The sequence below is a fragment of the Mercenaria mercenaria genome, chromosome 5, assembly GCF_021730395.1.
Source record: "Mercenaria mercenaria strain notata chromosome 5, MADL_Memer_1, whole genome shotgun sequence".
Classification (NCBI taxonomy): Eukaryota; Metazoa; Mollusca; class Bivalvia; order Venerida; family Veneridae; genus Mercenaria; species Mercenaria mercenaria.
The window spans coordinates 63,951,779-63,969,280 of NC_069365.1; the positions used below are offsets into that span (position 1 = coordinate 63,951,779).

Genomic DNA, 17,502 nt, shown 5'->3' on the forward strand with positions numbered 1-17,502 from the left:
CTCCGTCTTCACTGACGTAGTAGCGATTCAAAATCGAGACATGTGTATGTTGGGGTGGGGGAGGGGTGCAATCGGGGAACCAGCGTGACATACCTATCCATACTTTCCTATAATTATTTAGGAAAAGACAGAACAACCGCATTTAACATTCTTCCCTATTACCTTTTTTCCTAGTATCTTCTTGAATTCTACCAATTTACTTTCAAATATAAAAATAAAGTTACCATTGCACCTTTATGCTCTTTAAAATTTGCATATACATATATATCTGTATTTACTGATATTTGTTATCCACAGAAACAACGATGTTTGGGCAAACAGTCTGTGAAGGGAAGTGGGCATCCCAGCTTTTGATGTTGTGATGACCCACTTACCCACCCCGACCCTCCTGCTCAATTGTCTTCGCACTGTTTCTTTCAAGTTATAATTTTTGTTTTTCATTTCATTTAATTCTTTTATTTTTGAACATTTCGAGTGTTGATATCCTTTTACTGCGATTTAAGTTATTTGAGCTATAAGATCTTGAGGACAGTTTTTATTGTAGCAAAAAAATAAGAAATGGGCTCTTTATTGTCTACCTTTTCTACCTGTATTTTTGCCTGAACAGCACTATTATTATAAATTTATTTACCAAACATTTTTACGATTTAACATTTAACAATTGAGAGAAGAGAACAACAGTTTATATGCATATACAGTTCTGTTTTTATACGTGCTTGTAAAACCAATCATGCGTTATAAAAAGTACGTACATTATTTCCTTTTAACGTCAAATTTTATCGTCGGGTATGGTAAGCATGTCAAAAGTAACAAAAATACTGAATGGAGAAAATTTTCAGTATTTTAATAAATTATTAAGAATTATCCGTTCTTGAATATATAAAAATATAACAAAACTATTTCGAGCCGTTTTTCCGAAAATTAGATAAGTGTGCATTTTTTTTCTACAAACCTAGAAATTTGAAAAGTAATACATTTTCACTACACAAATATAGATGTATAATTCATTATTCTAGCTTATTAAATGAAAATATGAGAGAGAATAAACTTATTGTATACCTTTTCAATTTGGCGTAAAATACAGAAGTATAGGACCATGTTTGCGGCGTCACAAAGTAACTACAAATTCTATCGAACATAACATCAGCTTTATCAAGATATCAAAATTATATGTGGGTTGTTAGAAAATTACAAAGATGAAAGCCTGAATTCATTCTGTTTTATGTTCTGTTGCAGTCGAATCACTGATATCGTTATTTACGTTTTAACCAGTGCACATTTTACCAGTGCGCGTCATAATGACAGACTGATAGGTAAACTTATTGTATCTGTGGCATTATTTTAGCAAAAGATATAATATTCAACTCTTGAGATATAAACTTTGTAAACCATTTGTACAAACTTCAGAAATGAAAAATATAACTCCAAAATTTCTAATTGAGCGGCCAACCACTAACAGCATACTGTTCAGTCAGGTTTTTAAACACTATTTTTACTTAAGGAGGTAGGTTACCTTGTTACAAGGGTAAATTCAAATTAGTTGAACCGCAGCATCTTTTTGTATTTCGTGTAATATGAAGTTTTAACTGCTAAAATCTCAGTTTCGTTTGTCTCTGTCCCTTCAAGTTCAATTTTTATCCAGGTTTGAAGAACATGACCATCCAAAGGTATTTCATATTGAAAGAAGGAGGAAAATACGGATATTTAACACTTTTCGGTGTATTTTAGTTTCATTGATATCCGTAGAAGTCAACATAATCTATAATTTTACTAGTATGCACGTTAGCTTTCTAAGATAAGCTTAAAATGTATATGTCGCGGGGCTCGTGTTTCCATGGTAACGCATTTTCTCTCAGTTTTAAACAACTATGTATAAAAATAGGGGTTTTCGACGGCTTCAGTGCCATTCTGTTAATGACCAACATGGAATATTTGGGTAATATTATTAGCAAAATACCAAGCACTATACATGGTACCCTATTTTTCTTAAAGTTTAAAGTAACCATGGCAACAGAGATGTTTAATATGGCTTATATCTTGCTTTTTGTCGTAATTTCTTATAAAATGATATTGAATAAGATTATCTTTCTAGTTGATGTAGCTTTAAAACATATTATTTCTAACGTAAGTTATATTTTCGTGTTATCTGCATTTATTCAAACAAATTTCTAAGCTTAGAATACTTACAGAAGTACCCCTCGTCTGGCATTTTTCATGTAAAAATCGTTCAGCATGCTACTATTATTCTCATGGATATTGTTGAAATGAAAATAAAAAGCCGAAGCTGTGTTTCTTAAATAGACTAGTGTCAACGCTTTTGAATTTTACATATAGATACATAGGTCACGGGCTTCGTTTCCATGGTAACATCAATTCAATTCAAGAAACCACAATTTTTCTACTGAAATTTGAACAATTTTAGATCTTAGTTTTAGTATATAAGTAACAAATTATCAACGGAACCTGTAAAATAGGTATTACAAATCAAACTGCTAGATTTTTTATTTGAAAATGGCCGTAACAAGTAACCTCTCACCCAACTATATTCCAAATAATATTGGTTATCATCATCCATTTTCTTACATTCCGCATAACATTTCAATATAACTACATAAAAGAAGCAAAATATTGATTATTATTCAGTTAATGACGTCATTTTAAGGCAACATTGTTTTGAAGCGTTTCTGCGGCAATTTATTCATTATTTCTGCATTATTAAATCATAAAGCGTCAGATCGAAGACAGGTAAATGATTTGTTTTCAGAAGAATGAATATACAAAGACATTTAGTTTTGTCGTAAACGTCGTCGTAATGTCACGCTACTTCGGTTGACATCGCACATACAAATATAAAGAACCTCCTCCTTAAAACTGGTTCGATCTATTAATCAATTTGGCATAGCATATTATATTCTATACCAGGAAAATCCCTTTTTATTAACAAACTGTAAAAATGTAAATATAAGGCTTGCTAGCTTGATTTGCCAAAAGTACCTTGGCGGTTCATACCCATCTTCACGCGCAAAAAACAACACTCCTTGGTTAAAGGGATAGCTCTAGTTTTAAATAAAATATATCCTACAATACACATTCTTTTGAGAGCTCTACATGATCGCCTGATATTCTACCTTCCCATTTAAACATACTCCATAATACATTAAATTGTTTGACGCTATCTATCATAAAATGTCAAATATTCAAAAGCTTCCATAATGCATTTAGTTTTATAAATGGTTGAATGATGTAAACACAAAAGTTTGATTCCACATGCAAGTATTTAAAGCTTCCACAGCTGAACATTCTGTAATACTTTTGCTTTAAAAATCAAGAAGATTTTCGATCACTATGTGAATATCATTTTCGGCAAGAAAAACCAATTAAGAAGGCGTTATATTTTCCACGGAAACTGCTTCTAGTGAATTTCTCAGTAAGTGCTTAATATATCAAGCGTATACATTATCGTAAAGGTACTTTTAAAAATATTGAGCCAGCTTACAATCTTTAAAGCTGAAAATATGGAAGTGGTTGGGCATGCCAATTGCAAATCCAGTTGCTGCTTGAATTTCGCATGATCATTCACAGACAATTTTTTTGAAACAAAGGAATATCATCGTACATTTTCATTAGTCCGTTAAGATACTTCTTTTCCGATCGCGTGTGGTCTGTAACTTTGACATACATATAGATCAATCTTTTTGTATGGCCGGATTTTTTGTCTCTGTAAGACTCTGGTCCCTATCTTAAAGGCCATGGTCATACTAAGGGTAACAGGTCATTCATATTGCCAGGCCGTAACCGATAATTTCCGCCGCAGGAGCGTGTTTAATTGGTATGCTAAAAAACTCGGCGTGGGACATGAGCATAGTCACTAAGTTTCGATCCTTAGGACTTTTTGTTCTAATGTGTGATAACATGTCACAGGGTAAATGTGCAGCCAGCCGGGACTCGAACGTCTCGGCAATACGTTCGTTAATATCAAGTTCTATACCATGACATATTTCCCCACCATTTTGAAATTCGTCCTCGAATTTCAGCGGGTACTTTATATATAAGCAATTACAGGCGTCGGAGACTGACAAGTGTAATGCCGTCACGGTCCCACGTTAGGCGCCAAAATGTCACAGGGTGAGAAAAAAGTGCAGCCAGGCCGGGACTCGAACCCGGGGCCTCGGAATACCGTTCCAATGCTCTACCGACTGAGCTACCCGGTCGCCTACACATTTTCTTTCCGTTTTAATATTCAAGTGACACACTAATACTTTATTTAAATGATAAAATATTCTATTTATATATATATATTTTATTTATTTTTTTGCCCCCGAAGGGAGGCATATTAGTTTTCAACTGTCCGTCCATTCGTTCGTTCGTTAGTTCGTTCGTCACAACGTTAACTTTTTGCATGAAGGCATTTTACTCGCGAACCACTGCACCCAGGACCTTCAAACTTTACATGCTGATAGTACTTATTGAGTACACCACCTCTATTGACTTTGGGATCACCAGTTCAAAGGTCAATGTCACAGGGGCCGACGTAACTTTTTGCATGAAGGCACTTTACTCGCGAACCACTTCACCCAGGACCTTCAAACTTTACATGCCGATAGTATTTTATGAGTGCACCAACCCTACTGACCTTTGGGTCATCAGGTCAAAGGTCAAGGTCACAGGGGTCAACGTTAACTTTTTGCATGAAGGCACTTTACATGCGAACCACTTCACCCAGGACCTTCAAACTTCACATGCTGATAGTATCTATTGAGTACAGCACTCCTACTGACTTTGGGGTCACCAGGTCAAAGGTCAAGGTCACAGGGGCCAACATTTTTTTTTTGCATGAAGGCACTTTACTCTCGAACCACTTCACCCAGGACCTTCGAACTTTACATGCCGATAGTATTTTATGAGTACACCAACCCTACTGACCTTTGGGTCACCAGGTCAAAGGTCAAGGTCACAGGGGCCAACGTTAACTTTTTTCATGAAGGCACTTTACCTGCGAACCACTTCACCCAGGACCTTCAAACTTCACATGCTGATAGTACTTATTGAGTACACCACCTCTACTGACTTTGGGGTCATCAGATCAAATGTCAAGGTGCTGCGGGGGCATTTGTCACCATTAGTGACAGCTCTTGTTTAAAAAATAAGAAAAACTTGGGTCCCGTGACACGTTTCGACCATCTTCGTAACACCCCCGGAAGTTACAACCATCTCGTATGACCGTGACATAATTCACACGATCCTTTTGTTTACATTTTTATTTCTACAATTTTCGCCTTTCATGTGGTACATTTGACTTAGATACAAGAATTTTATAATTTGGTGGTGATGTAGGATAACCATGATTATCGGAGATTTTTGGAATCATGCTTTTTCTTAATATTAAATTGTAAAAGCAGGTTGTGTATGACGTCACCAATATCCGCGTACATAACATGTAAACAAATAATCAGCCGTTCAGTGAGCTGATAACCTTTGATAGAGATGAGTAAGTGGAAATGTGTTTACATTACTTCTTTTAGGATTCTGGTTAAGAAGTAGACTAGCCACTAGACTGATAATAACTGTTTTTCTATATTTTTCCTTTTTTGACGAATTCAATTTCATAGAGTCAAAAGCCAGTCTATTTTAGAGATTTTCACACAGGACTGATGTTGAAATATATGATATTGGACATAGGATATAGACTGGCTCAGTTCACTACATTTAATCATAAAAATGTAAAAAGATATATCATAGTTTAGGAGCTAGTCTAATTAAGAAGGTGTGTTTAGTTTGCATAAACTATAGATATTAGATATTTTAGGATATCTAATTTAATATATTTAGATTGCCATGACCTGCAGATGACCCCAATTATTTTTTGAGTTCATTATTAAAAGGACATTCATTATGACTGATCTGAATATACATTTCTGGTGGTGGAAAACCTTTTGACTTGTTTGCTCTTACGCTGTACTTTATCTATTTTCAGATACACCGCGATAGAGACGAGAATTATGTTGACCGTGAAGCTGATACTCTGGATGAGTTCAGCCATTACTGTCGCCTCGTTATTCACGTGTCCGGAGATGACGAATTGCGCATGCGGAGAAGTAAATGACTGGTGGCTAAATGAATGGACGAATATTAAAGTCGTCAATTGTTCTTATCGCTCCTTAACAAAAATTCCCGATTTTAATCTTCTGAAAGATAAAACATTCCACAGATTATTACTAAACAATAACAATATAACAGGAATAAATCGTGATGACTTTAAAAACATATCAATAAGAGAAGTTGTGCTACGCAAAAATCCAATGAAAAAAATTGCACGTGATGCGTTCCAAGAAATACGACATGTTTTAGAAATTCTCGACCTAGATAGTGATAGAATAACAATTGACGAAGGTTTACGTTTTCTTCATGGACTTTATAAATTAAAAGTCTTGGATCTAGGCTACAATCGATTGAAAAATGAATACGAAGAATTTCCATCTGAGGTTTTCGCCAATTCAAATTTGTCGTCTTTAACCACATTGACGCTTCAAGCTCTACAAATGACAAAAATAGATGATGGTGCATTTTCTGGAATAGAAAATTTGGAACAATTAGATCTCTCCTACAATTTTATTTCCGACTTCCCTTCGGAATTACGTAAACTAAAGAATCTGAAAGGTCTGAAACTGTATTCAAATGAATTAACAAGCATCAAAAATAATACGTTTGCCGGTCTAACCAAGTTAAAGAAACTTCTTCTTGGCGTTAACGAGATAACTGCTGAAAGTATTGAATTAGGCGCCTTCAACGACCTAACTGATTCCATAGAAGAAATAAATTTATACCAGAATCCATTAATGAAAGTGCCATCAGAAGTTCTACAAAATTTAAAGAACTTGAAAAAGCTTAGTCTGGTGAAAACAAACTTAGAATCTATTGAAAATGGTTCTTTTGTAGCTGATTACAAGCTAGAAGAGTTGCACCTGGATGATAATCCTAAACTTAGTTTTGAAGATGAAGGAATGCTCAATGGAGCTGAAGATTCACTGCAGGTGTTATTTATACGAAGATTGAATTTAGAAAAATTGCCACTCAAAGTATTAAGACGATTAGAAAACCTTTATTACTTGGATGCAGCCGATAATGTTATCAAAAAGATAGATAAACATTTCTTCAATGGTCTAAAATTGTCTCATATAAAATTAATGTGGAATCAGGTAAGACACGTAGATCACAGAGCCTTCAAGAATATGGGAAAAGGTATAATTCTAGATCTTCACGGTAACGATATTCGCGATATTTCATTTATTCTGCATGTTGAAGAATGCACGTTTCAAGAAATATACATGACTAAAAATAAAATTCCATGTGATTGCACTGTAGAAAAGGTTCTAAATAGTGGTTTAGTAAGCTGGCAGGTGATCGGTGAATGTTTTATTGAAACTGAAGGAAAGAAACAGTGGTATAGTTTTGACGACAGCAACGTGAAGGACCATTTCGGAAAAGTTTGCAACAAGACCCGCCGTTACGCATCCTGTTTCCAGAGTACCTCCGACTCCGGCCCGCAATATTTAATCAGCATAATTTATTATTGTATATATGTATCGTTTTTAGTGCTTTTGTAGACAATGTGTTGTAGTATCAAGAAATCCATGTGTAAAAGGGAGATGATGTAGCAATTTGAAATGTAAAAAATGCCAAATGTAACAATATAAGGAACGCCATTCAAATTTTGCGCTAAATTTTCACTAAAAGCTCCAGTTGTGTCTACTCTACCGCTGCGGCCCGGTATTGCTTCAGCTCGGTGTTTGTATGTGTGTGTATGTTCGAGTTTTACATCTTTTTCAAAAACATTTCCGTCATATAAACGAGCCCACTGCCCGACATTATAGTGTCGCATCACTGGAATAACACGTTGTAGACTCGTGACATAATACCACACAAATTTAAATTATATTGACCTATTCTAGGTCATCCTGTTCATGCCGAAAAGCAAACGAGGAAGCTACTAATACATTGTTCTTTGGTATGATGCGCCCAGGGAGCGAACTCACGACTTCCAGCGCTCGAAGCGGACGCTCTACCTCTAGTCTACCGAGGCGGTCAATTTATAATAGAGTACAAACAGTAAGTTTAGGAGTATATCATCAAAACACAGAAATATTTGATAAATTAACAACATCTTAACCAGCAATCTACCTGACCATTTTATGTTCTGCCATACTGTCCCGTACGATGGATACTTAAAATCTTCTGAAAAAGCAACCCCCACAAAATCTAAATGAAACATCCGGAATGGAAATACAGACTGCTGGACAAATGCTTCCAAATAGCATAATATGTAATTATGTTAAAAAAAACAACTTTGGATAAAACTATTAATACGTTGCATTTACTGTTCAAAAATGGCGTGTTGTTACATTTAGCGCTTTGTTACATTTGCTGTTGCAACAGATGATAGTGATATTTGTTTAACATTGATGACGAGAATAATGCTGATATTATCGTATAATGTAATTTTTAACTCACCTTAGCACGAAGTGCTCAAGGTGAGCTTTTGTGATCGCCCTGTGTCCGTCGTCCGTCGTCGTCAATTTGACTGTTAACACTCTAGAGGTCACAATTTTGGCCTAGTCTTTATGAAACTTGGTCAGAATGTTACCCTCAATAAAATCTTGGATGAGTTTGATATTGGGTCATCTCGGGTCAAAAACTAGGTCAAATAAAAGGAAAAGCTTGTTAACACTCTAGAGGTCACGAGTTAGATATTGGGTCATCTGGGGTCGAAAACTAGGTCATCAGGTCAAATCAAAGGAAAAACTAGTTAACACTGTAGAGGCCACATTTATGACTATATCTTCATGAATCTTGGTCAGAATGTTAATCTTGATGATCTCCAGGTCCGATGTGAATCTTGGTCAAGTAGGATCAAAAACTAGGTCACCAGGTTAAATCAAAGGAAAAGCTAGTTAACACCGTAAAGGCCACATTTATGAACATATCTTAATGAAACTTTGTCAGAATGTTAATCTTGATGACCTATAGGTCATTTTTAAATCTGGGTCAGGTGGGGTCAAAAACTAGGTCACTAGGTCAAATCAAAGGAAAAGCTTACTAACTCTCTAGAGGCCACATTTATGGCTGTATCTTCATGAATCTTAGTCAGAATGTTAATCTTGATAATCTTTAAATCCAGTTTGAATCTGGGTCATGTGGGGTCAAAAACTAGGTCACCGGGTCGAATCAAACGAAAAGCTAGTTAACACTTCAGAGGCCACATTGACCATCTCTTAATGAAACTTGGTCAGAATGTTAATCTTGATGATCTTTAGGTCAGTAGGTCAGGTGAGCGATACAGGGCCTTCATAGCCCTCTTGTTTATTTAGTCATCACCACTTATGTAATAACATTGTCATTACAAATGACGAAATTTGTCCAACGCATCAAATGTTGGATTTTCATGTAATGCAGTCATTTACTGATTTAGCTCTAGTTCTAATAAATATTTCATTAAGTGAACTTTTTTATGTGTCAGAACACAATTTGGTATGCCATTGCTTATCCTTATTTTATGTAAGTGAAGTGTAGCTAGGTGTATGATAAGTAAACAGTGGTACAAACAAGGAAAGTGTTATATAGAAAAATGTATGATAAATGATTTTGCAAGTAGCAACCTCATGAATTTTTTGTCTGAATATTTCCGAATTAGGTACAAGCATTTCTGAACATAGACTATACCCTGTCTGAACAATTTAGTAGTCTGAATCTTTCTGAACATAGAGTTTATGTTCTGAACATTTCTGAATTTGTACTGACATGTATCTGAAATATTCAGAAATGAATTTCAGAAGATGATTCTTCTGAACTTTTACTGAATGTTTCTGAAAGATTAAGAAGTGTGTTCAGATTGTTTCAGAACATGTTTCTGCTCTGAACTTTAACTTAAAAACATTCTTGAAAGATTCAGAAGTAAAATGCTTATTTTTTCTAAATTTCTACTGAAATGTATGTCAGAAATAAGTTAGAATGTTTCAGGTTTAACATATTTTTTTCTGAATTTACAATTTCAAAAATATTTTTACAAAAAGAAAATAGAACATGTATAAGTATTCACACTAATTCATTACATTGTTAAGCAAGTGAAATAAATCTGTTGCAGATTTAAATGATACATATAAATGATATGTTTTAAGGTAAAGAAGGCGTACTGAGTGGGAATTTCAAAACAAGTTGCATCCTTGATAACATGATTAAATAATAGCAAAAGCTGATCTTCACACGATGTACAATTATTTAAAAGGTCAAATGCACACTTTTTACGCAAATGGCGTCGAAAAATCACGTTTTAGCCCATCCCTATTTGACGTAACCGTTTTTACGGCGATTAATTGAGTTTCGGGGCGTCCATTTAATTAGAAAAGTTTTGTTTTCGTTTAATATAACATGCCCGTTGAGACCTAGATGCTGATGTAATATTCAAATATGCACTACGACTATTCGCCGAACGAATGCTTACTTTATGCAAAAATCATACCAAAATCTTTCTACGAAATTATTGTTTTCGAGCGGAATGACAAAGTAGTGTGTAAAAACTGGTCCATAGATTTTAAAAAAAAAAAACAAAAAAACTAAAGTTATCATATAAAATGAGCGAAAAAATATCGGGGGTCTCCGACTTCGTTTTCGCTGTATTTTCTTAATTTTTCCCCTACCCCCATTTTCACGCGCAGATTTTATGCATCAACATTTCACAAAGAACTGTTTGTATTTTAGGGAAAAATAAGTTAATCACAAAAAAGTTTACTACAACATAAATTTCACTTTAAGCGTATTCTAATTTTGTAAGCCATTTTCCGATTTCTTTCCGATTTTTATTGTCACACTTGTATACATGAATGCATGTTACACACAAAAAAGCGTAATGAAAAAAATATACTTCTTATTAAACATTTTACTGCTCGTTCTCTCCTCCATAGATTTTTTATCAATTTTCTGAAAATGTTCCTGAAATGTTTTTGAATAGAATAAGATTATAAAATTCCTTGACTACCGAGTTCATTTTCATGCTACATTATGCTATGAATGTTGGGAAGTTTAAGCACAGTTAAAACGTTACGTCTTTTTTCCCGCGTTTTTCAACAATTTCACATTGTCTGTTTGTAGGATTTATAAACAGCCTTTATTGAACGGCTTGTTGCATCATTAATTAGTTTCGGTCCGTTTCAACTGTTTCATAAATAGTTAAATACAATTTTCCCCGGAATCCGGAGATGTTAGTTCGAGCCCGATTACCTTTAGCATTCCCATACCCAACTTTTTTCTTCTTAGGCGTCTTATCAAGCCGCGAGAACAGCCGCCGCAGAGACTTTCCGATATCAGACAGACCTGAGATTTACATTTATTAATGTAACACTAGTTCTTCTTGCTTCCAATTTCATTTGAAACCAATCATAGTATTTCCCTATATAACCTATATAAAATGCAAGCAAAATACGTTTTTCGCTTACTTTAAAGTACATTTAATACTGTTTCTCCTCTGAAACAATTTTTATCACTGTTATGACGTGAAAGTATAACAAACAAAGAAAATGATGGTATAAAAATATTTAATGTAATTCAATAGCATCTTGCTTCCAGTTGCATTCAAAAACGGCTAAAATTGCACTTTAGCCACTCTGCCCAAAATGTCCGAGTTATGTTCGGTGCTTGAAGTATTCCGTAGTAGAGGCAAAGATATTATTAGAACTATTATAGCTGGAATACCATTGTAAAGCTTAAGTTTTTTGGCTGATTGTTTTAAAAATAAAAGATAAAATAGTGCCTTTATCCCGTTTTTCGTTACATATCGTTTATTTTATGTAAACAAAAAAAAAAAAAAATGGTGTCAAAAATTACTATGTATTTCGGTAAAAGTCAGTCATGTGTCATTGTTACAGTCAAAAAATGTAAATTGTGTCAACCACGTATCATTGAAATATTCGATCTTAGAATATAACAGATTCAGAATGTCAAAAATTACAGTTTATAGTTTTGTAAATTGTACATCCACGCTTCACTGTGACTGACAGAATATATCAGTTGCATTTTTGTAAAAGTGAAATTAGTGCGTGCGAAATAAAAAAGTATAACGTGCAGATTCAATATAGAAATTTAACAAAATCAGAATTCCAAACTGTTTTACAGGGTTTTCGCTTCCATTACTATTTATCAGAATCGGATCAGTGCATAACAGAATAAATCACAGCTATATCAACATACGACTGTATTAATTTTACGTACATAATTTTATGTATTACCAGATTACTATATGATATAATGGACTAACACATAAATTTAGCACTACTGGAAGTATATAAAATATTCTACTGATCCGAGTGTTTAATTAACAAATAATCAAGGACTTCGAGTGGTTTATCGTCTGATTTATCACGGTCAGAGTTTAGATGCGTAGGAATTGAACCACGAGGGCGTTAGCCCGAGTGGTTAAATACTGAAGCATCTGAACGATGAACCGTGGTAAATTAGACGATAAATCACAAGAAGGCCTTGCTTGTTTTCATTCTGACATGCTCATTGATTGTTTAAATAAATATTATGCTGGACTTCATTTACGCGAGGAGTAATGTATCAGACGTCATGCGGCAATTTGACGTCATAATTGACGTCATAATGCTCCCGCGCGTCAACCGTTGTTTATCGCAGATTCTAACATGGCTCAATTTGACTGCCAGTTAAACAAAGAAGGAAGTCAAGCTCTGTATATTCTGCGATAAACAACGGTTGACGCGCGGACCGGTAAGAGAGCATTATGACGTCAATTATGACGTCAGATTGCCGCATGACGTCCGATACTTTACTCCTCGGGTAAATGAAGTCCTGCATAATATCCATTAAAACATGTCAATGAGCATGTCAGAATGAAAACAAATCAAGGCCTTCTTGTGATTTATCGTCTAATTTATCACGGTTCATCGTTCAGGTGCTTCAGTATTTAACCACTCGCGGGCTAACGCCCTCGTGGTTCAATTCCTACGCATCTGAACTCTGAACCGTGGTAAATTAGACGATAAACCACTCGAAGGCCTTGATTATTTGTTAAATATATAGAGCTTGATTTTCTTCTTTATTTAACTGGAAATCAAATCGAGCCATGTTAGAATTGTAATTATCATACAGCCGAACAAATAGTTGTCAAAACTATTCCAAGTTTAAATATGAACAATGGCTTGACATGATATATCTTTTAACTTGATATCTTTTTATTTAAAATAGATTTTAATATTACAGTAATTTTGATTTTAAAGTAAAATATCATATATATAGCATGTTGGCTGCTTTGCTAATTATATACAAGGGTGTAATGTGTTTCTGATTGATAGCAAAGTGTTAAGTATTGTAGCTGTCAGCATGACAATATGATAAAACTTCTGTTAACACAGCAGGTATCCGCGCCTGTATAAGGGTCAGCTATTAAAAGAAAAACTTCATGATGAAAAGAAATGAAAGAAAATAAACTCGATGTTTAATTAAATCATCATATTTCTATCCTAAAAATATATCCTAAAACGTTGACTTTCTCGGAAATTATTGAATACTTTTGATCACAGAATTGCGAGTTTACACAACTGCATGCAGTGTGTGCTATCCATACGGATATATACAACCAGATGTTCTGTTGCGCAACATTATCATACTTGATTAAAGGTCCATTACTAAAACCCGAACGAGTATTATATGAAAACCAGAGTTTGTAGCTGAGACTTCCTATTTACTGAAAATATGGCCCACTGCATCGGTTCTGACCAAATAGTCATGAAATTGTTCAAGAATAACTAACAAATAAACAAAAAATGTTGCCTATGTCAAACCATAAGTATGCTTTTCGACTGCTTACGAACCCGTCGAGCATCTTCGGACTTTTTCGGAAGAATCCTCCGAAACGAGGCTGTAATTTATAATTAGACCACGATAATCCGTAAATAGCCAATCGGAAAGCAGGCTTGTACCCATATACAACAGTAGCGTTGTATATATATCGGGGGAAACTTGGGCAAAAAAACTCGTGAATTTCGTGTTAATTTACTATCTAACAATACAGGCTAACGCCGGAGTTAAATCGCCTTGCAATATTCTTTTTTGTGTGTATTAACGTCTCGCTTTGCTCGTTGTATATATCCCGTAGACAACGGCACTCGTTGTCTATCCTATACATAGATGCCCAAACGATAACGTGATTTTTACAAACTTAGCGCATGGAATTCAACAATTTTGTAACTCACAAAAACTTCATGAAAATCATTCTTATAATACAGGTAGTATACAGCTATACTACAAGTTATCATAAGGACAATTCAGGCCCTTCCCGAATAAAAGTGTTTTTACAACTTCGTCTGTAAACTTTTTCAGTTAATTCTCTTTTCAGTATAATTTTAAGAATATAAATGAGTAACTGTCTTACACTGCAGAAACAAAGTATGATTGAAATTTACCTAAATACACTTATTTATGTACACATGGCTACATTAATTTAATAAGATTTTAGACATTAAACACATTGTCTTGGCCTAATATATGTCACTGTCAATTTTAAATTTAAATTTTGTACATCTCATATTTTTCGTGCAAGTCGTGCATAATTACCATCATGGAAATACAATTATTTTGTTGCGCGTCTTAAATGGATATTCGTTTGAAACAATTTTAAAATCACGTGATCCCGAAGAATTTCCGACCGATTACGGAATTTTTAAGCGATAAACACGAAAGTAGGATAAAATGACCCCCCATGTCAGTCTAAGAAAATACAGAAACGATTATTTGTTTCTCTGTACATGTGTTGATTTCAAGGGAATATTGCACGGCTATCGTAATGTTTAGTACTATATTTCAAAATGTGTAGTCTTTGTTTAAGATTTATGTCTATTCATTTGTCTTTATTTTGCACCTTTAACTAAGCAAATGCAAATGCGATAGTGGTCTGATAAACCTAAAATTTTAGTACTTAAAATTATGTGACCGGTGTCTTAAATTTTTATTCTTTCTGTACTGTTACATATTGTAAATACATGTGTTTTAATTGCTGCAAGTTAAAGTTTCCACAATGCCAGACTGCTTTAGTCCATTTCATAGCCTGTACTCAAAAATGAACTTTCGTTTAATAAAATCGAAAGAAAGCCTTGAAGCAAAATGTTATTTTTAACACTAAATGTTACAAATCGAGTTTTAAAAGATTTGATGAATCAAAATTTTCTTATCCGGATACCTTTACAATTTAAATATTTTTAATTAAAATTTCAATCACATATCACTGATGAAATGATATTTTTATCATTACAATTCATATGATCATAATTACATCATAGCTATCTTTTCATAAGGTTGGTTATTATTTGAGGTGATCATGAAAATATTTTATCCTGTAAAATCCTGCATTAATTATACGGACTCCCATTTCGTCTTTCCTTTTCTTTTATAGATGATAATAACACTGTTTATTTGTGAAAAGTAGCCTGGGTTCCAGTCTGTTGATTTTTCATGTGTTTCTGTTCTACTGTTAGAAACTAAACGGGCCAGTAACAGCAACTTTCCCATACACATAATATAGCGCGTATGTTATGACAAAGCAAAAAATATCACCGACTGAATCTCAGGCTAGGTGATAAGATACGTTATGTTACCAAACGGGTAGATAAGGGGAGAAACTCGCATATCTAATTCTTCTTATCAACGATAAATACAGGGTACTGTCCCTTGATGAAAGAAGACTTTAGTTTGACATAAGTTAATCGCTGTCATTTTCAATTTTAGCTTAAAACAAAACCGGGTAATATGAACGAACTGAAGTATAAAATTTGAAAGATCGGCGCCGTTTCCAATCTTTTACACAAAAATTTAGAACCCGGGTCCCTCGAAACATGATCGCTTTTAAAACGGCACTATCAAACAAATTATTTTAGATTTCTATATAAAAGTAAAGAATTAATATGGATAAACGGGAGGGGGTAGTGATAACAATGAGCTTTCGCGTTTTGATAATTAACTGCTAAATTCATTTTTTTTTTATTTTAATCATATTTGATTTCTCTTTGTTTCATACATGAAATAAATAAAATAATACAAGCATATCTTTTTAACACGGAAAAAAACCAGTTAGGTCGGACTACAAGTACGGTGGCACAGAGGTGACTTCCGCAACACTTTTTTTATGTTGTGGCCACAACTTAGTAAATTGTGGCCTCAACTTAGTAAATCGTGGCTTAAATTTAGTAAATATTGGCCACAACTTATTAAATTAGGCCACAACTTAGTAATTTGTGGCCTCAACTTAGTAAATCGTGGCCTCAACATAGTTAATCGTAGCCACAAATTAGTACATTGTGGCCACAACTTACTACACTGTGGCCACAATTATTAAGTTGTGGCCACAATATAACTCGTGACCACGACTTATATTAATCAATCGAAACGATAAATAGATGGATAGACGGACGGACGGATGAATAGATTGGATGGTTCTTAACGTACCTACCTACATTTTTTATTTGTATGTACTTCCTTCCGTCTATCTATCTTCCATTCCTTTCTTACACTTTGCATTGACGTAGACTTTTTTGCGTCCATTTCGTATGGTTGCTGATTTCTGCCGTTTTGCGTTATCTCCCCACGTCCCTGTCGAGCGAAAATACGAAATTTTACAAGTTAAAATGCTGGGACGCAGGCTGGCACTCTCTTTTTTAGCGGGGAAGCGGAGCGAAAACACGATAATTACCGGGGTCGCGGGGCGAGAATAAGTAACTGGTATGTCACGGGCGGGGAGCGAAAACACGATAATTAGCGCAGCTTAAACGTAGTGTTCTCGAACCGCGCCCGACATTCCAGTTACTAAATCTCACCCCGCGATCTTGCTAATTATCATGTTTTCGCGCCTCGTCCCTGCTAAATAGCGAGTTATCGCCCCGAACCCCCGCCATTATAAATTGTAAATTTCACGTGTTTTCGCTCGGCGGGGCCACCAGGTGAAAACTCGCTATTAAACGTTTAAGCAGCGCTAATCACCGTGTTTTCGCGCCGCGCCCCAGACATACCATTTACTAAATCTCCCTCGACCTGCGTTCTCGACATTTGAACTTGTTAATTCACGTGTTTTCGCTCGAGGGCCGCGGGACGAAAATATATTAAATTGAAACGCGAAATGGCAGAATTAACCAATCGAAACGACTGTTTTATCTTTGCTGCTGTATAGGAGTACAAAATAGGAGCGCACAAAAGTGTCCACGTATAAGCAAATGTTGAACAGGAATGGAAGAAAGATGGATGGATCGACTGACTGACTGACGGACGGACGGATGGATGGACAGACAGATGGATTTGATGGTACCTGTTTATCTACCTATTCATTTGTGTGTCTGTCTATCTATCTTCCATTCATGTCTAACCCTTCGCAGGGACGTAGACACTTTTATGCAAGTCCATTTTGTAAGGATGCTAAATTCTGCAATTTCGCGTTTTAGCCCAACCAAAATA

The 17,502-nt window shown here is 34.9% G+C and overlaps 1 protein-coding gene across 2 annotated transcripts in view; it reads left to right on the forward strand.

Moving 5' to 3' along the window:
- LOC123557416 (leucine-rich repeat-containing G-protein coupled receptor 5A-like) overlaps positions 1-15,153 on the forward strand; it is a 216,238-nt gene extending 201,085 nt beyond the window's left edge. For both annotated transcript variants that reach the window (XM_045348862.2, XM_045348861.2), the window contains exon 2: positions 5,975-15,153. In XM_045348862.2, coding sequence (XP_045204797.2) covers positions 6,000-7,604 — 1,605 coding nt within the window. In that variant the 5' untranslated portion in view covers positions 5,975-5,999 and the 3' untranslated portion in view covers positions 7,605-15,153. The remainder of the gene's footprint in view (positions 1-5,974) is intronic.
- Positions 15,154-17,502: the final 2,349 nt, after the last annotated feature.